Source organism: Pezoporus occidentalis, unplaced genomic scaffold, assembly GCF_034315485.1.
Source record: "Pezoporus occidentalis ecotype Australia unplaced genomic scaffold, CSIRO_AGI_Poc_V1 ctg66, whole genome shotgun sequence".
NCBI classification, from domain to species: Eukaryota; Metazoa; Chordata; class Aves; order Psittaciformes; family Psittacidae; genus Pezoporus; species Pezoporus occidentalis.
Window position 1 is genome coordinate 846,165 of NW_026916009.1, and position 20,470 is coordinate 866,634.

Sequence of the window (20,470 nt, forward strand, 5' to 3'; positions counted from 1 at the left end):
TCCCATATGAAGACAGGCTGAGCAAGGTGGGGCTGCTCAGCCTGGAGAAGCTGTGTAGAGATCTCATAGCAGCCTTCCAGTATCTGAAGGGGGCCTACAAGGATGCTGGAGAGAGACTCTTTATTAGTAGTGACAGGACAAGGGGTAACGGGTTAAAACTTAAACAGGGGAAATTCATGTTAGATATAAGGAAGAAGTTCTTTACTGTGAGGGTCGTGAGGCACTGGAATGGGTTGCCCAAGGAAAGTTGCGAATGTTTCATCCCTGGCGGTGTTCAAGGCCAGGTTGGATGTAGTCTTGGGTTGCATGATTTAGTGTGAGATGTCCTCCTCCATGGCAGTGGGGCTGGAACTAGATGATCTTAAGGTCTTTCCCACCCTAACTATTCTATGATTCTATGATTGTGGGAAATATTTGCAACACTAAGAACACCTGTAAGCACTGCTGAAGTGTTCCACCCAGCAGGATGAAGGACAAGCCAGCTATGAGAACTGGAAGTCACAGATGCATTTCTGTGAGGGTGACATACAGAAACAAGTCTCCAGCCATCTTCCCATAGAACACTTACAAGCTCAGGATGTGTCTAGACATGCTTCTAAAAATCAAATTGACTTTTTAAGGAAGAAAAAAAATAAACCCTGCTGCAATTGTGGGTGCAACATGTAAAAAGACAGATGGGGCTACAGCTACAGATCCTTCTAATGCCTTGGTCTTCTGCAGACTTGTGATAACGCTTTTTGAAATGAATACACACTACTAACTCCTGCTGCTGCTAACACGTAATATGCAAGGGATACAGCAGCTACACATAAAGCTGAGACTATATGCTTGAAAAGCCACTGCCCCAGAAGGAACAGAAAGGATATTTCCCTAGAGAGAATTACTCGACTGCGTATTTCATAGAACAAGTCATGTTGAAGGAGAGAAGGGATAATTGCATTGATTGTTGGTAGGTGATAATTAATTCTGTAGAGAAATATGTTTAATTTCCTGAAGTCTAGAATAGGATGGAAACTCTCTGTTCTGTAATGAGAAAATAATGGTGTTTTGCTCCCACCACAAGAAGCTGCAATGACTCCCTTAGTGTGTTCTTGGAAAAGGTACCTATAGGAAGGCAGCGTAATGAACGATACTGAAACATTGGTTTGGTGATGTGACTGACTGCCAGCAAAATGTGTGTATGATACGTAATTCCAAAAAACATACAGTAAAAAGGAACCAGAGAAAAAGAATACCATGTTCTTGAACAAACCTTTAAAATAAATATTTGAATTGAACAATGAGAAAGCTGAAACTGCAGCTTGATTTCTCTTTATGAAGGGTTAGGAAACAGAACACAAAGAGGGGAGAAACATGTTTCAACAGTAATCGAACAGCATTTAAAGAACCAAGAAAAATCATTTACAATCCAACCTTCTCAGAAGTTAGCTAACTCTTTTTATTCTGAAGGGAGGGGGAAATATTCCAACCTGTAGGGTCTTTGTAACTATTCCTTAGGTGATCTATTGACCCCTGAATTTAGTCAATGAAAAAAGATCCTAGGTACACGTAAGAGGCCTATGAAAGGTAAGTAAAGGAAACAAGTCAAAGTTTAATAAGCATGGATCCATGTTTTCACATAAAATTGTAGGTGTCTTCAAATAGAAAACTTTTCAAAGCCACGATTTTCAAGATTCTGGAGAAGTGTGCAGAAGAAAGATCAAATGAGTGTAAAAGTGATATTATAAAGCTTAATGTACCCATAACAAATGATTGCCAAAGAGTTGTGATCTCACCAAGTTTCCCTACAATATTCTTTGATAGCAGTGAATTCCAGTGATCTTTGGAAAACTTCATGATATTTCAACATTTGTAGTAATTTTTCTGCACAGGAAAAAGCCAAGGGCCACCCTGCAGCTTCTTCAAGTTGACAAGATCATCTGACATTTTTACATTCTCAAAACAAAAGGTTGAATGAATTTTTTTCTCCCCAGGAGTGATAATATTACAAGACATCTGCACTACTCCCGATTCAGAAAGAGAATCCAAGAAGTTCACTGACATAGGAAAGATGCCAGAAAGAAAAAATTTGTTTGTTAAGTTCATGAAAAGGTCATCAGATAAGTAAAATCCACACTAGAGAACTAAAGCCTTCTTTACACCCAGCTGTACAGGGAGGAATACTATAAACAATCAGGAATCTCATAGTTGACCTTCCTTTACATGAATTCAGCTTTTTAGTTCTATCAAGTGAGTGGAAAAAGGCAATGTGCAATCACACTACAAAAGGAGCAGCCTGATACTGTAGGGTTTTCAAGCATCAGAAGAGATTGCTGAATAACTTTTTTAGAAAGTTTAAGGTTTCTTATGTCAGCTTACCTGTGGCTTGTGAAAAATTACAATTTTATGTGACATTTCCTTGACAATTTTTTTGATACAAAAGCTGGAAGTTGAACAGTACCGTGGTGTGGTTTCCAGACCCTATTTAATAAGTAGGTACAGTAATGACAGCAGTATAGGCTGACTTTAGTTTATTACTATGGCCTGAAAAGTTTTAGAAGAAACAAGTTATTTCTACAGCACAAGCCCAATGAATGCAAAAGCTTTGACATTCTTTTTGTAAACTGTAGAATTTTTTAATGTTATCTTCAATATTCCTGGGAATGTAAGTGGAACTCAGAGCAAGAAGAAAAAGCAAGAAATATTTATATTTTTCAAAATGTGCATCATTTGTCTCCATGCTCCACAAGACACATTGTACATGCGCTCATTTAAAAGGGAGTCTTCTTCAGTTTACAACACTTGCACGGAAAAATAAAGTTACAGCTCTTCCTGCAAATGAGTCAGCTACATGCACTGTTTGGCTGGCAAAGAACAATCCCTAATTCATCACTGTACAACTTGGAGTCAGTGCATACAAAGTAATGCCTTAATTTGCAACTCTTTCAGTCACCACAGTTTCTGTAAACTGATTTACTTTACTGCCCATACGATTTCCAAGTTGCTGACTTTTCCTCCAAAATAGGAGAACTGCTTACCCGATTTGTGTCCGGCCAACAAACCAACTTTGCTTTCATCTGCCACTGGAGGAATAAAAGAAAAGACACAAAGATCAGAAACTTATTTAAATTCACAAGCCTTTGAAATACCATCAAATTATTTCAGACACATCACATCCTAAATCTTTTAACTTATAATTGTTTGTAAAAAGCTTTTTTTTACCTAATGCACCTGGGGGTGCTTCAAAGTCCAAATATCTGAATCAAAGCCCGCTGAAACCAATAAAAGGACTATCAGCAGTCCTCGTGGGTTACAGATCAGGACCTCAGCACTTACACACTCAAAACTGAGTTGTCAGAAGAGCAATTGCATTTGTAAATAACTCATCTTGCCAGACAAATCACAGGGCATAGGAGAGTTGTAACATTTTCAGATCAAAGACCTCAACTGTAAAAAGAATCCAGATGTGAAAACCATCTGCAACACATCTCACTGACTCACAGGACCCTCTCCAGACAATGAGGTCCCACAAAACCTGATCTTTTTGAAGGCTTGTGCTTTCTTTTATGTTACAATTTATTTTACCTGTAAATCGTACCTTTGTAGTATTTCACAACATCTTATAAAAGAAGATGTTTACATTAGCAACAGTTTGCATGCAGATGAGTGAAGAAGCAAATTCTGAATGTAACAAAAACTGTAATTTTTCTTTAACAGCTGTACTTCAGTTTATTATCATATATCTCAAGAAAGTAATTAAAATACTCTCCCAAAAGGCTGAGGGAAGAACCAATCACCATTTCTTAAAATGAATTCCATGCAAAAAAAAGGTGCTAATGTAATGTTAGGGATGTTAAAACAAGCACAGGAAATGAATGTTAGGGTTGAAAGGTTATCCTTCAACTCTGCCTGCCCAAGCAGTCCCTTGTATCATGCCTTAAAGCATTATTTCTTTATATGATAAAATAAATTGTCAAGTCATACCAGAAATACCATAAATGGGAACTTAGACAAGCTTTGCATAGTGGTCACCATAAAAAGTTTACACACAGGGTTACCTGCAGTCATACAGGAATGTGTTATTTTCCGCCCACTGCAGTGATTATTGACATTTAGGAGCCACTACTAGAAAAATAATCACAGTACATATTTTCTTATATTGTCCCCCCACTTTTAGGGAAGCTTTTCCCTCCAAAACCAGCATCAGACTGAGGACTAGGATTCACAACTGGAATCATGAATCCACAACTGGCCCTGGCATCTCTTCTCTACCTCTGTAATCTGACTGCCATCTGATTATTGGTAGAATTACATAGTGTAGTTTTGCTGTGCGACTTTGATACTAATCAAGGAGGACTCATACTTTGCCGCATTACTCAGAGATGCTGCAAAACAAAGCAACCATGGGGCTAGTCAAAATTAGAACTGCAATTAAAATTCAAGGAGGTTCTGTACTCCTTGTCCTTTAATCTCTCTTCTAGGTTTTCCTAGTCCCTGGATATATCTATTTAGCTCCCTGATACACAGTTTGATCCTGTAACATAAAAAGACCAGACTTTTGCTAGAAGGATAGAAGGATAGTTCAAACTCCTTTTCCTCCTCTCTCCTCCCAAATTTACTTTTAAGCAGAACAAACATGGAAAACTTTAGTCCCAAAGGTTAGTGTTTTGACAAGTTATGACTGTGTGAAAACAAGAGATTATAATGGAAGCTGATTTGCAACCTTAATTATAGCAGTCACTAATGGCAACCACTGTAATATATGATAATTACTTAGAGTATGTTACAGTACATACAAGCTTTAAAAAAATAGATACCAAGGTTCACAGCATTTTTTTTTAAACTATGCTGATGACTTGGTTTGCCTGAAACTAAGTTTTACATTATTAAAAGGGATAAATCCATTTAACTTAATCATACTTTACATACCAGCTTCACACACAAAAATTAGATTTTAATACTGGAGGGAAAAAAGCAAGACTAAAATGATTAGAAAATGAAAAATAATCTTACCAGAATACAAGGTTAGCATTCTGAGTTTAAGTACACTTAAAAAAAAGTTGGGAAAAAAATGGGAAATGCAAAAATTAAAGTTTTATATCAAAGTTTGAGCAAAATATGCGTGCTCCTTCAAGGGGTAATTTTCATTTCATAGGATATTATGCTTAGGCAGTAACTTCTAGGCTGGACATCTTTCATTAGACTGAATAGGAGTGCTACAGACAAGTCCAGTGGATGAAAATCCCATTCCTTCTCTTGTTTCCTCTGGGAACAAGCTGAAGACGACAGTAAAAAAGAGAAAGGCTAACGAGAGATAAATACTTTATATGCTAAAGTTGAAAACTTTGTAGCTAAAAATTTCGTTTAGGAAGCATATAGGATGTCCTGTTTCACAAAACAGCATTTGGAAACACTGCTCTGTGTGGTGTTAAAAATTCATGCAATCATTCATCTATGCCAAAAATAGTATTTCTCTGGCTATCTTCCTCGGCTTCTGAAAAAAACATAAGCTAAGTGTAAACTTCTTTTCTAAGACTGTACTACTGTTCTCTATCTTTGCAGAAAGGCACCTGAAAGATTTTAAACTGAAAAAAAAAATACTGCCTACTCTTAAAACTAAAAAAATCCTAATTATTTTTATATTGCAACATCAAGAAGTAATTTTATTGCAACTATGAAAACTTCAGCTTATATATGGGATATATCAGGAAAGCATTTATAAAAAACCTTCAATTAACTATTTTTATGAAGACACTAGAAATACGATACGTTCTTGAGCTAGAATTGTTAAATCCAAAACACTAAAAAAAAAGAAAAGGGAAATCACCTAATTTGGGGACTACAGACACAAAACTCAAAACCAAAAATCTGAGAAGGATCAATGCAACAGAGTAAATACACTCACAAACAAGAAGATACTTCTTAGAGTTACAAACTGAATAAATATTTCACATTTTGATATGCCCCTGGAACTCCTGGGGATGTTACTTCATGAAGTTATTAATGTTCGTCAGTATAAAACACCCTAGCTCTTTTAAAGAAACCTCTGTAATTTAGAAACTGCATTTGCACCAGAGAAGCCAGTTACATTTTCACTGTCAGGTAGCAAAGTAATTGCTGAAATACAAGTGACAGAAGTTCAACAGCTATTTAAGAAAAGCATGTATATCTGGGGGACTAGCAAGACCACATATTAGGAAAGATGGAATATTACTAGAACAAACAAATCTCTCCAGCTGACAGCAATCAACTGGTAGTTATTTTTTCCCCCTAAACGATGCTAACAACCACAACAAATGGTAAAAAACCCCAACCCTTTATGCCATGAATACTCTGATGTATTAGAATTCCCTATCATAATATTCTGGAGTGCTGTTTTGCTTTAAGAAAACAATAGAAGTACCCTGCAATGCATCCATGTGCTTCCACATAGTCTTTTGATTGCCATTTCTGTACCCTACTCAAGATAACCAAGGTAGCCATTTTATTTGAATCGCGTGATTTTCAATGGTTCAGCATATAACAAGCCTTCTGTACTGCCTCAAAGTTTACTTAAAGGTCATACTACTTCCTAACTATGATTTACACAAATCTATGCTGCGGGCAATTATGCCCAGTTCAATCACTGTACCATTATATTATTTTTCCCCAAACAAGGAGTTACCACTATTCACAAGATGCAGGGTACTACTATTCAACATAGCACTTCTTTTATGAAGGATCAGTTTTGCACATGGACTAACAGCTACTTAAAATCTTCTAAATGTATGAAAGTTACTTATATTTCTACTGGACAAACTGACACGTACCTTTGAAGACCAGCTGCAGTTCTGCACTCAGGAAAGAAGTAAAAAGGATTAAAATTACAATTAATGAAGAATAATAAAAAGAAACACTGAAACATCAAAGAATTTCCTAGAAAACAAATTTCCTGATGCCTTTTTATTAATCTATAAGAAGCCCAATATATTTTTTTTTATTATACACTGATCAATTAACAAGGGCTATATTTCCAAGCCACATATATAAATGATGCTTCTGTGCTTTTAAGAATGCATCAGTCTCTATGGTATATACACATGAAAATAAAGTAAAGCTACAAATTGATCACTGTTTTTTCTGATTAACTGTGTCCTTACTCAGCCCTTTCATTATAATGAAGGCACAGCACCATTAATTAATTTTAGTCAATGACAGTGCCAATGACATAATTCTCCTGCTATTTTTATTTTCTTGGTGAAGCGATTCCCCATCTATGAGCTGCATAAATCACTCGGAGAAATTGTGCCAAATGTTGGCTCACAACTATCACTTTGAAAATGCTGCTTGCCATTCTAGGTTTGCCCTGTAGTACTGCATACAAACAGTACAGGCTTTTACACTAAAATTTACATAAGCAATAAAATGTATTAGGAAGGGTAAACTTGTTCTGTCTTAAAAGTATTTCCTTTAATAATTCGCCTTCTTCTCTCTAGCAACAGTGAAACTTCATGTAAGGGCCCATCTCTCCTTTTCTGTGGTCACCTGGTTATCCATCAGTTACTCAGTCTGGAAGGACTGAGTCCTTGATAGACTCCTCTTCACCTTAATATTGAAAAGCACTGAGACTAGCAAAAAGCTTGCACAAGGACCAAGGATAAATACTTTTGTGATAAAAAAGATAAGCCTTTTCCAGTATGGCATGCAACACAACATTTGAGATACCCTGCTCCGCACAAAGATAGGAATAAATCACATCCAAACCAAAAATTCTGGATTCATTTTTCACCTGTACAAGGTTTTTTCTAATTAGATTTTTCAGAGGAATTTAGTTAGAATCGATTTAGTACTTGAATTCAATTGTATTCAGAGAAAATCCCCGAGGGATACATCTTACATGTCAGCACATGAGAATGTAAATGCCTAAGCTTGCATTCACTATTACTACTACTTGTTGAAAAACCAGTAGTACAGTTCATGCTGTCCACTGGAAAGGTTTTCTCTCCAAGCAGAAGATAACATTGTTTCACAATTTCCCAGTCAGCGCAGTATAAATTTCTTCACTTTCTTTTAGTGGCATAACTACTCGTTCTTGAAGGTTACATTGCTAATTGAGGCCATCACAGCTTCTTTTACACTTCTGTTGTCTTCTCTAATCCTCTTTTCACCTCTGTTCCAGAGAAACTGTACCAGGCTAAAACTGATCCAACTCCCCCGTTACACATCTCCTGTATGTCATTAACACTTCTTCGCACCTCCTAGGGTTAAACCACAAATTTCTAATCTAACCTGTCATTCATTGGCTGAAAATACTGACAAGGAACAGGTTTAAGACACAGTGTAGGTAACATTAATAAATTTGTTTTTAAAAGTTACTTCATTATCATTTGTACTTTCTTATAGTAGCTATACATTAACTTAATTGCCATTTCTCCCCACCACTTCATTAATCTAAACGCAGATTAACTCACTTAAAACTTACACTAAAGCAACATAAGAAACTATCTCCCTCAACCACGTGTTACCATTTTCTCAGCTCTATGACCACCACAGCTCACATGCTTCCAGCCTGCTCCGCAGCAAGCTTCCTCTTCTACACAACCAGTCCAGAAAGTTAATATTCCTTTCTGCCCCCTTCTGTCTTTATACCACAGCTCACCTTTCCCTCAATTGCATCAATGCAGATTTAGTATAAAACTGAATAATGAAACCGTCCTTGTTAAAAGTCTTCCTTTTTCACACAGAATAAACCTGATTTTAGTCTCATTTCAATTCAGTTCACAGTTTCTCTATTACTTAATAAATGATTTTGTTTCATTCCCTACTTATGGATCTTACAGACAAGAATTTGAAAGCCGTTTAAACTAAGAAAACTATGTCACGTTCATTTCTTAAAATTTATTCTGCAGAGTGGCCTCAGAAAACATATATCTAATGTCACAGTACTAGAAAGTTACTCATGACATAAGCTATAATAATTTTAAAATCTCTCTTGGCCCTTGATACCAAAACCAATCACAGCTACAAGCAATAGAGATTTTCCTAAACCCATGACGGTTTTGGTTTTGGAAAGTCTCTCTCTTCAAGAGATGATTTGTTAAATTACTGTTTATAAGACAGTAAAATTGAAAAGTCTCTCAGAACCCAGAGCCATCTTCTCCACTTCCTCATTAATGTTCTAATGAGCTTAACTGGCTTCTAAATGCAGTTCTGAAGTTGATTTCAACCCAAAGCAACCTGATAAATATTCCATGCATGCAATGTGTTTAACAAAATAATGGTTTTAAAATACCAAAGCACTTTTTTTTTCACTAAGACTGTAATTCTCACTAGACTCTCCAAAATGTATTCTTTTTAATTGTATCTGAATCAAAACATTGATTAAAGGGTACTCTCCATCAGTTCTGCCCACTCCTCATTTGGTTACGTTTTGAGATATTTATTTCAACATCCAAAATTACACTCAGAATAAGAATAATCTGGTTCAGCGCAAACCACAAGGTAGCTAATAGCATCTTCACTGCTTTTCCTACATACTTCTGGATGTGAAACCCTGGTTTCTCTTTGTTTTAAGGTGTTCTAAAAGTATAAACTGTAATCAAATGCATCCCTTCACTAACAAAGACATTAGTTAAATATTGGCTTCCTGGCAGAATACTCCATACCTTGCATCTTGCATATTCACTTGCTAATTATTCCTAAATACATAAATAAATTGGCCAGTATCTTTAATAAAAAAGCCCTAAGGTTAAGGGACTCTACATCTAATGATGTTTTAGCAAATAATATTTTATCCATATTCAAAATCAAGTAAAGGGTATTTCAATTTCTTCAGGCTGTAGAGCTTAACCAGTTAAGATCTATGGGTCTTTTGCTATTTACAGGAAAGGAATGGGAGATGAGCAGTACTTTGGGATAGAGGTCATGGGTTATTATACCAACATCCTCAAATATAAATCCACACAGTACTTTGCCTGAATTGATACACAACAAAATTACTATATACTCATACAATTCAATTTCACATTGCTTCAGGTTAAACCAAGCCACACTTTCATGTGTTTGCATACAATTCCCATGGCTGTGGTTTTTACAGTGCATTAATGCATAGCCTAAATCACTCCTGTGCATAAAGATTTATGGAAAATAGGGGCGTTGGAGATAAATAATAAAACACCATCTTTCCTGTCTTCTTCTTAATAGCACACCTATTTTCACATTTCAATGCAACATTCAAAAAAATATTCCATATTGCCATTCACTCTCCACAAAAATTACCTTTTAATAGTTAAAAAAAAAGAACTACTGAAAATGGATTCTGATGAAATATACAGAAATTCTTCTCTAGACAACTGTGGCAACGTATGGCAAAATGTGTCTTTATAGAAGGTTGTTACATGGAAAATCATCCTTCCAATGACATGTATAGAAGCCACTGATTTCTTCTTCATTTTTAATCTGCCATTAAGTTTCAAAAAAAGCGCACCACTTCATTGGGAAGGGAGAACACGACATAACTGTGGCATTTCTGATTTTTTTCTTATTTTTAACACTATGCTATAAGCACAAGTCCAAACTTGGCATACAATCTAAGCTTGGTCAGTACAGCCATGCATTCTTAGTCAGTATTCATTTGGCCCTGCACAAACTCTTGAAATCACAGTACAAGAAGAATCTTTGCCAACACATTCGAACACCACCAATCCGTAACAAAAATAATATGTAACTGAGTGGACATGCCAGGTGCCAGCATCAGCAGAAGGAAAGGGGTAGCTGTGCTCTTTTGCCACCACCAGTTCGAAATAAAAGTAGGCAAGACAAAGAAAAATATACTGTAAGACACAGGACATGAACTCTACCAGTGATCCTGAAAGTGCTGTCATTATCTCAACACGGCAGCAGGAAAGAACGTTAGGACTTATAGCTGATATGGAACTAATCTGTACCCGATTACTCTGAATGAAGCTGTAAATTTTGAGAAGCCTTTGAGACTATGGAAATCATTAATGCTAAAGCAGGGAACTGGTCACCCTACCCCCATATGCTTTGCAGAAGAACATCATCACTATCACTGTACTTGCCTTTTTGATGTTTGGGGTGTCTACAATTGTAACTCAGTAACACACACGCACAGATTTTTAATGTATTTATTTAAAGTAGATTCAAGCTAAAACTACCTCATCTGCAAATAACCTGAATTCTTCAAATACACCATCTCTAGACAATGGTACTTCTAGATTCATGCTGTTTGTGAATTCAGCAGTTAAAACTTGTGTCAGTTCATATGACTCATGGCACATGCATGGCAGCACAGAGCCCCGCCTAAAAAACAAATTGGCAGTGGTTCATGCCCACTGTTCCTGTCCAGCTGTTCAATCGGCAACCCAAAAATGCACTAAGAGCTAATAAACTAAACCATATCTGCCCAACTGGCAAGTAACCCTTATTGCAAGATTTGCTCTGGAGACTGACAATGACAAATTGATTCAACATGAAAGCAGTACTGAATACTTTTTGATCACCCATCCTTATTTCCTTATACTATTCACTGAGGATATTAATTTAGAATAATTATTTTGTAAATAAATACAACTGGAAAACAGATTAGGCACTCAAAGTTTTCTGGGCCTAAATTATATAAAATCTGAAAAGATAAACATCAGTGTTAAATGGGTTTCCATTGTGAACCTATATAATTACAGACTAGTCTTTACTTAAGAGTTTTGCTTCTTGTGCCTACATTAACCTTCATCAAAGCCAGAAAGACCCTTACTATACAATTTGATTAGCTCTCCAATTTAATGAATTTACTATTTAATCATAAGGTTCACAATTTGTAGAAAAGTTTGGATTCTGGGGTCTCTAAGTGCTTAAAATTTTCTGTTACCGACCTTTGATGATCCTCCTAATGGTGATGCCATTACGTAATCCATGCCTTTCAAATCTTATAATTAGGCAATAGATGCATTATATACATTTTAAGGTGAAGTAAAATGTTTTGTAAAGTGAATAGCAATACAGATTTCACACTGATGCCCTGTATCACACCTGATTCAGAGACAATTTGGTTTAAAAGGGAAGGAACTGCACCTAAATCACATTTGTATGGCCTCAGAGCTCTCCTCCTGAACTCCAATTCCTTGAATTTTCTGTTCATGATGTTGGACTTATTTTGGAAGGCATTGGCAGAACTTGAGCACAAAAGAAAAGTAGTAAGTAGACAGCACTCCGTGAGGACTAGAAAAAGAGGGCCTAGCAGTTATACAAGCATTTTTGGGTGGTGTTCACCTCCTCTTTGTTACCAATCTGCTCCACAGATCCTCTGTGATGCTGAATAAATCTTTCTGACAAGCTCAACTCTGGATCTGGAAGATGAAAACAGCAGCACTTTTCTTATTTTGGGGGCAAACAATGCACTGAAACCAGTAATGGATACACACCTCCATGTTGGGATGTGCAGTTACTATGGGTCCTGACTGCAGTTAAGTAATAAGCAAAATATTACTGCATTTTATATTGCAGTTACTTCACCTAAGATTTTCATGTTCCTTTTCCTTTTACTCTCCCAGCCAGAAGCTTCTGCTTAAAATCTTTCAAAAGGTGGGAAGCTGAACATGGTACTTCACTGCTTACTAGAAAATGACTGCAAAAGGTCCCAGCTTTTATCTTCCTCAGTTTCTTTATTTGTCAAGCTATGTGCAAGCAATTTTACTTCATCTACTGTCATTTCTATAACACAGGATGATTGTAGTCTGTTCAGTCCCTTCAGTTTTTTACATGACTATCTCAGGTAATAGATTTACCTTCACATCACTACATATGACAAGGATAAAACTTCTGTGCTTCCAATCAGACTGATTATTATCCTTTTTGCTTTTTATTTTCATAGCAGAAGGGGCATTTTCAGCAGCTACCTTTTATAAGCAAGAATTTTTGAAAGCTCTTAAAAACATTTTTATTTTTTCTGCACCTATTTTAATTTCAGTTTTTAACCCCTATGATTTAGCGACTCATATACATTCTCAAAGCGTTGTTTCTGAGTGTCAAGAGCAGATTACTTATACTTATAAACTTGAATCTCAAAAAATAAACAAATACAGACCAGGACAAAAGGAAGTACAAATTACCTGGTTGTTACGGATATGCTCTCAAGCACACTTCCATGGATTAATTTCACACTGGTGCTTGTGAGCATTCTTTCTAGTGACCTCTTTAAGAGCTGTAGATAAATCTTTCTAAAAGAAGACTCAATAAAGTTGAACATTATTTTTTCCAGTAGACTACATACAATACATGTTTTGACTCAAGTCTGTAAAACTCATTCCTTATTGAGGAGCATTTCCATTCTTAAAAAAATACACTACTCTCTGCCAAAATAGGGGAACAGAACTGCAAAAGGATGAGTATCTGCTCTGGTCATGCAGCAGCTTTAAAATTCTGCCTTAAGAACTACCCTAAATGAATTCTTACCCATTCTTACCCTGCATTAAGAACTGTTTGACTTTTCTTACATTCCATTAGATTACACACATATTATGTTACATTAACATATTACATTAAGATGACAACAGAAATCAACAATACAAAATCTAAGACCAATCTACAGCATTTCAGGGAAGGAGGGAAAAATCAGCACCACTAAAAACCTACCTTGAAACTATATATGAAATTAATTTTCTATTCCTGGTGTACAAAATTTGATCCAACAAAGCACACAAATCTATGATTAATGACATCCTAATGGGATCCACCTGCAAATGCCTTCCCAATATTGAAAGAACCCCTTACTTTCTGCTTCACCCACCCTGCAAGTTTTTCTGCACAACATTGACCACTCTTCAAGCACTTATAAAGATCTACTGCAACACTTTGATTGCCTGTTTTTGTCATTGCGAATGAATACACAATTTGTCTTACAAAAGTTATAGCCTTTGTCCAGTGTAGTTTTGCGATCATTTATATGCTATGTGGAAACGGCTTTTGTTATTGCTGTTTTGCTACATTTTTTAGACATATAAAACTTGTACAGCAATTCTTTCTGCTCATTTTTACAAGCTTGTTTTTCAGTTTAGATTTCAATACAAAGGACAGAATGGCCTCTGAGAAGGAAAAAGCAAACCCTTTTCTTCAGCTTCAATAAAAAGGGTACTTGCAATTAGATGTTATAGGAGGCTGACCATTGTCTTCATCACTGTAGCTCCTCTGCAGAACTTATTCCCTAATGTTTGTGTTTAAGAAACAAAAGCAAGAAACAGAGATGGTGCAGCCGGGCTAAGACTAAAAAGATGACCTGTATGTCACCCCATCCCTTCTTACCAAGATCCATGCTTTTTGAGGCTTTCAGATTAATTGATTCAGACTGCTTGGCTGGTGTCAAGGATCTGAAGTTGATGTGCTGATCTGTTAAATGCACTGCTGAATTCATGATAGGGCTGTAGGAAAAAAATTAAAAAAGGACATGTAAGATATTTAGGCACCAGCTCAAAACACAAGTGAACTAATTAAAGCATGCAGAGAAATACACGTGTTTATTCCTACAGTTGCTTACAGCCATACATTTTAATATCAGTTACTGATCCTCAACTTTCTTTTCTGAGGCTTATCACCTCCAGTCCCTAGATTTTTATCACAGATGCAAATATAAATATAAATGTTTAATCGTTTTTTAACAATTCACATTTTATCTATCAGAAGAAAAGGAACATACCACTACCTGCCCATTTGTCATTTTTGATTTGGTTGTGGTTGACTTTGTTTTTGTTATCCCCGCTAATCTATTTAGTCACTGCCTTTCCAAATAACATGCTATATAAAGTTGGAAAAATACTGCCAATGTAGCTGCCTCAATTCTACTTCATTTGCTAATACAGAGTATTTTACAGCCTTGTACCACCTCTGCAGAGTGCAGAGGCTGGATATCTTAAGGAAGGTGCCATAAAACTCTGAAGAATTCCAAGGAATTGTGTGTGTTTTTTTTTTTTTTCCAACCCAAATCATTCCATGATTCTCTGATTGAATTTTCAGTATCAGAATATGACAGGTTGAAATGATACCTTGCTTTGAACCCTGTGCTAGTTGACACAAAGTTTATGTCATCATGACAAAGTATATGTCATCATCTGCTCTCATGAGACCCCCCCCTTGGAGTACTGCATACAGTTCTGGTGTCTCCAGCATAAGACAGACATGGAGCTGTTGGAGCAAGTCCAGAGGAGGGCCAAAGGGATGATCAGGGGGCTGGAGCACCTCCTGTATGAAGACAGGCTGAGGAAGTTGGAGCTGTTCAGCCTGGAGAAGAGAAGGCTGTGTGGAGACCTCATAGCAGCCTTCCAGTATCTGAAGGGGGCCTTCCAGGGACTGTAGCAATAGGACAAGAGGCAATGGGTTTAAACGTAAACAGGGTAGATTTAGATTAGACAGTGGGAAGAAGTTCTTTACTGTGAGGGTGCTGAGGGACTGGAACAGGCTGTCCAGAGAAGTGGTAAATGCTCCATCCCTGGCCGTGTTCAAGGCCAGTCTGGACAGAACCTTGAGCAACCTGGTCTAGTGGGAGGTGCCCCTGAGCGTAGCAGGGGGTTGGAACTAGACAAGCTTAAGGTCCTTTACAACCCAAACCACTCTGATTCTATGAACTTCAACATGTTTACACTTTTTTTCTGCACTTCCAAACTTCTGTATTTGCTAAGGAACTTAAAGCTTGTAGCTGCTATCAAGCACACCAGCCTTTACAACAGATATTCTTAAAACATCTGAAAAATCTACCCAATCCATTTCCAACAGGTAAAGTGCCCAGTAATCTTTCCCCTACAAATTTCAATGTTCAAAATTCCTAAAGCTTCATTTTGTAACCTCAATAATGTCTTTGGCCCACAATATGCATAAGAAGCTTCAATTTGGCTAGGACTTTTAAGAGACTTCAGTAACTTCATCTACACATGGCACCCACCGGTGTGATCCATGTACTGTGGACAGCAGGCATACTGCAGTTTATGGACAACTGAAATGAACAATGCACTAAATGCTAAAGTAACATTCCCAGCTTATATTAAAGGATCATTCAGGTGACTGAAAGCAGTGCACAAATTTTACAAAATAAAAAGCAATTTAAAAATTAATCAGAACCATCACAACCATTAATGACCAGTTAGCACTGTAACTATTAAGTACAGTCGAAGTCCAACCTATGGTTATAATCCTCATTCAGCAGATCCTCACTGGGATGCGGTGGGAGAGGGGGGGGAGTTTCATTTTCACCACTGCCACGATCAGACACTGGCAACTCTGAAATAAAATATAAAAAGGGGTTAAATAAGCTGCAGAAACAAGTACATTTCACTGATCAATGACTGGACCAGAAGGCCTCAAGCAATGATGAAGTGAGTCACAAATTATTCAAATCCCTAAACTAACTAAACTAGAATTAAAATCACACAAAGCAGAAAATATATCCCTTGGGATTTCCTGAAGAGCTGATTTTCTGATTTGCATATGCATAATTAAAGGTAAATATAGGGAAACTTTAGTGAAGTCGAGTCCAAGGCACAAATTGCTTTACTCCATTTGAGTGGATTTTCACTTATACATAGCTGTATCCTAACTGATTGTAGGTTCTTGCCTTCATTCACTCTGACGGGGAGCATTTACCACTTTTCATGTACAGAAGAGAACCACATTCTCAGCAAAGAGTTCAAAAGAAAAAAAATTTCTGTTACCCCCATGGCAGGAGAATAAAGAGGCACCTCTGAATTACAGTCTTCATTTTCCTACCATTACACTTTACCTTTACGAAAGGCATTCAACTCACACCAGAAAATTACTTTGGACCAAGAGAAACATGAACTACTCAGTTAAACCGTTCAGTGGTTTGCTAAGCAACATTTACATACCTGCAGTATTTAACAGAATTGTGCCTGCTGTAGACCAGTTTGTTATTGTCCTGTAAATTTATCTCAATCTAATCTTACAAAAAGTTCCCACATCTTGAAATGTAGAATATGTCTTCACCCCTCTGATACTTAACAGGAAACACAGACACTTAACAGTTCTTGGGTTTGAATGGCAGGTAAGCAATGTAACAATACTGATGTACCACACTTTCATGTGACCTGTTCCCTTGCACTGAATGCTTCTAGTCTTTTTTACACAATCCTGCATGACAGTACTAATCTAACTTGAGACAAAAAGGGTATACAAGGAGGGGATAAAGGCAGACAGCAATAGATTATATTTATCGGGTAAGAGCACTGATGTAGTTTCCAAAAGGCAAAAAAAATACCCCAAAGAAAGCCACACTATTAGCTCACAAATCCTATAAAACCCCTATTGGCTGAATAACCTCCTAAAGATTAAAGGATCATAGAACGGTTTGGGTGAAAGGTAAGAAACAGTCTAGACCCTGTATCTCAGGAAAAGTGAGAACATCAAAAGAAGAAAGTGAAGGTAAGCAGACGAGGAGAAATGTTCTAACAAAACCTTAAAAACATGTTAATTTCCAGTCTGATGCAGAAAACAGGAATGGTACCTGATGTATATGCATGCTGGCTTTGTACATTATGATCACATTCTTTCAGTCTGCAATTTCAGGACAACAAATGGAGAAGAGGAGTAAATGGGAAGTTTCCACAGCAAATGGAGAAGAGGAGTAAATGGGAAGTTTCCACAGCAAACAGATTTCAGTGCAATTAACTGGTTTGAAAGATGAGTCAGAAGATGAAAAGACTTACTCATGTAAAACACTCAGAACTACCAAAACCAAGCAGACTATGAAGCTCTGTAAAAAGATTGCAGGACATTAAGGAGGAAATGCAGGTGAAAGTCCCGGTCAGTGACTGCAAGGTGATGCACATGGGAGTAGGGGAAAACTCTTGACACATACACAAAGGCTATTACTTTAGTGAACAATACATTAGAAGTGCATGGGATCATTCTTTGAATATATACTTAGTGAAGTCAAAAGGAAATGGGCATTTAGAGAAGAGTCCAAACGCTCCATGCAGAACTCAGGGTTAAAGGTGTGCCTCGTTTTTAAACAGCATCCAAGTTTTCATTCTTCCTATCTGAAAAAGTATGTAACATAATTCAGAAATGCATTGAAAAGGTATCAAGGGCAGTTGGACACAGGCAGAAACAAGGAACATGGACTAGGATTCTTTGAATTACAGTAATAAGCAATAGAAGGGGATACAAGAAGAGTCTAGGAAATTGTAAAAGCTATGCAAAAGGTGAAATGGATGCTCTCACTAAGAGTGTAACATGGTAACACAGTAACTAGAAGGCATCCAGTGAAAACATCAAGTAGAAAGGACAAACACAAAGCAGTATTTTTTCCTATGCAATTAAATCATGCAACAGATTGCCATAAGGGTATTCTGGAAACCAAATTTTAAAAAAAGTGTTAAGAAATTGAATGAAATTTGGAGAGCTATTAAAGGCACAATAGTCCAGACAGAACCTCGTATTTAGGAAGTCTCTAAACCACTGACTGCCCAGAGTAGGAAATATGCCTGGTGGAAGGAGAAGAGGAAATAGAAAAAAAAAAAATCACACATCACACTGCACCATACACCTGTGTCTTACCCTCTTTGAGCAGCCTCCGATAGCCATAGCAAGAGACCGAGCGTATCGCATAGTTACACACACTTTGCTTCACAGCAACTGATACATCATTTCATAAAGGCTGTTTGGTGATGGGTTACCACTGGCATTTCTCTTGTAGAACACAAATGTTACACACAGAAGAATGCTGGACTTCCTGAGTGAAATGAAAGTGATCACAAGGACTACAGCTTCCAGAAGATTGGGAGCAGGAGCAGAAGAGTGAATTTAACCTAAGAGGCAGTCACTGGCTCCATGTTCAAGGCCTTAGGAAATTACTTTAACAGATCCAGAGAGATCAGAGAAACAGCTAAGCTACTAAACAAAATGTACTGAATTTTCATATTAAACAGTTTTGGATAGTAAGTAACTGAATCTCTGTATAAGATAATGTAATGTTTACAAGCAAAATTTAAACATTAATTTTAAATTTCACTTCTTAATTTTCTATCTTGGCATTACCACACATGTATGGAAACACAGATGGCTGCACAACTATGAAGACTTGGCAATCTATGGTAATAGAGGAAGCATGATTATTCTACTACTTAACCAGAGACATGACAGCATTTCCCCTATAACCATTTATAACGTAGGGTTATAAGAGATATGTAAGAACTTCTAATGAAACACATTCCAGTAATCTTTCAACACCAGAAACGTAAAGCTGTTGGCACTGAAGTATCAATTCTCAAAGAGGTTGTTCTAAAAAACACTGAATCTGTGCAACAGCTTGGCAGCAAAAGAAGCGAGGACCTGAAGGCAGCAAGTATTATTCATGCAAAAATAGAACAAACACTGGCATTTCAATATTGGATCAGTATCCCCTCCCCCTTTATTTAAATATCCACAGGCAAGACAAAATGTAATGTTTTGGCTATAAGCACTTTTCCCCAGACATTTGTTCTTGCTCATGTATAATAAAAGACTCTTAAAACAGACAGCAATATTAGCAGGCCAAGCTTCAGTGTGTTTTTGCTCAGCTTTTTTATAAGAATTTTATTTGTACGAGTAGTAAATGATACTGGAAATAACTTACTAGAAAACATTAATTGAGAAAGTGACATTTTATAAATATAATACAGCTCCTGTCATTAAATTCTTATATTAGATCCTGTATTATGTTAAAAAACTCTTCTTTGTTATTCTTTGTAAAAATATACCAACCATACTTCTACATACAAGATCTGGATAATACATCATAAGAATGTGCAAGGGACTGTTCCTGCCTGTCATAAAAAGGCTCACTACAACTGTGACTCACATCCTTAAACAGGGACACAACCTAAAGTTCATAACTGAGTTGAATGAGGGTAGTGCACAGGCGTAGTGTTTTGTCTTTACAGGTGCCTTGAAAGCCTGAGGATAATAAGAAACAATGCAAAAAAATATTTGAACCAGCAACTGGAAATAAGTGACATGCTCATATGGAAAGCAGAATAAGTATTAGCTCAATCCTCCCTGACAATAGCCCTCAGCAGCACTCCAGAGCATCCTTTCCACATCCAACACACATTCTCTACTGAGGCCATCACAGTTTTTTGCGATAATGCCGTCTTACCATCCTTTTTTAATTAAAATTATGTCTACTGAAACGATTTTACAAACGAGCTGTAAAGCAGCCATCCTGATTTTTGGACTGCAGTTGGAGAATAGTTATCTGAATGTACAGCTCTTCCATGTATTTTGTTGTGAATTTTATTTGCCAGGTTACCTCTTGCCATTCACCTGTATCAACGGCTCCAGAGCAGTTGTATATATGTTTTTTTAAGGAAGCATTTAAAGGTGTTTGCTGCTTTTTGATCCTTTAGCAATGACTAACTCTACAGGGCAGGCTAGCTCTGAGGATGACCCTTTTCTCCCCTAAATACAGAATCAGTATAAATTCCATATAAAAGAAATATAAAGTAGATCTAAA

General features: G+C 36.8%; 1 protein-coding gene across 5 annotated transcripts in view; it reads right to left on the bottom strand.

Annotated features, from left to right (window-relative positions):
* PARD3B (par-3 family cell polarity regulator beta) overlaps window positions 1–20,470 on the bottom strand; it is a 426,397-nt gene that overhangs the window by 173,177 nt on the left and 232,750 nt on the right. For 4 of the 5 annotated variants that reach the window (XM_062640654.1, XM_062640652.1, XM_062640651.1 and 1 more), the window contains exons 14-16: window positions 16,140–16,239; window positions 14,275–14,390; window positions 3,018–3,062 (exon numbers count right to left, since the gene is read on the bottom strand). In XM_062640654.1, coding sequence (XP_062496638.1) covers window positions 3,018–3,062; window positions 14,275–14,390; window positions 16,140–16,239 — 261 coding nt within the window. The remainder of the gene's footprint in view (window positions 1–3,017; window positions 3,063–14,274; window positions 14,391–16,139; window positions 16,240–20,470) is intronic. The other variant, XM_062640653.1, reaches the window with a different exon arrangement.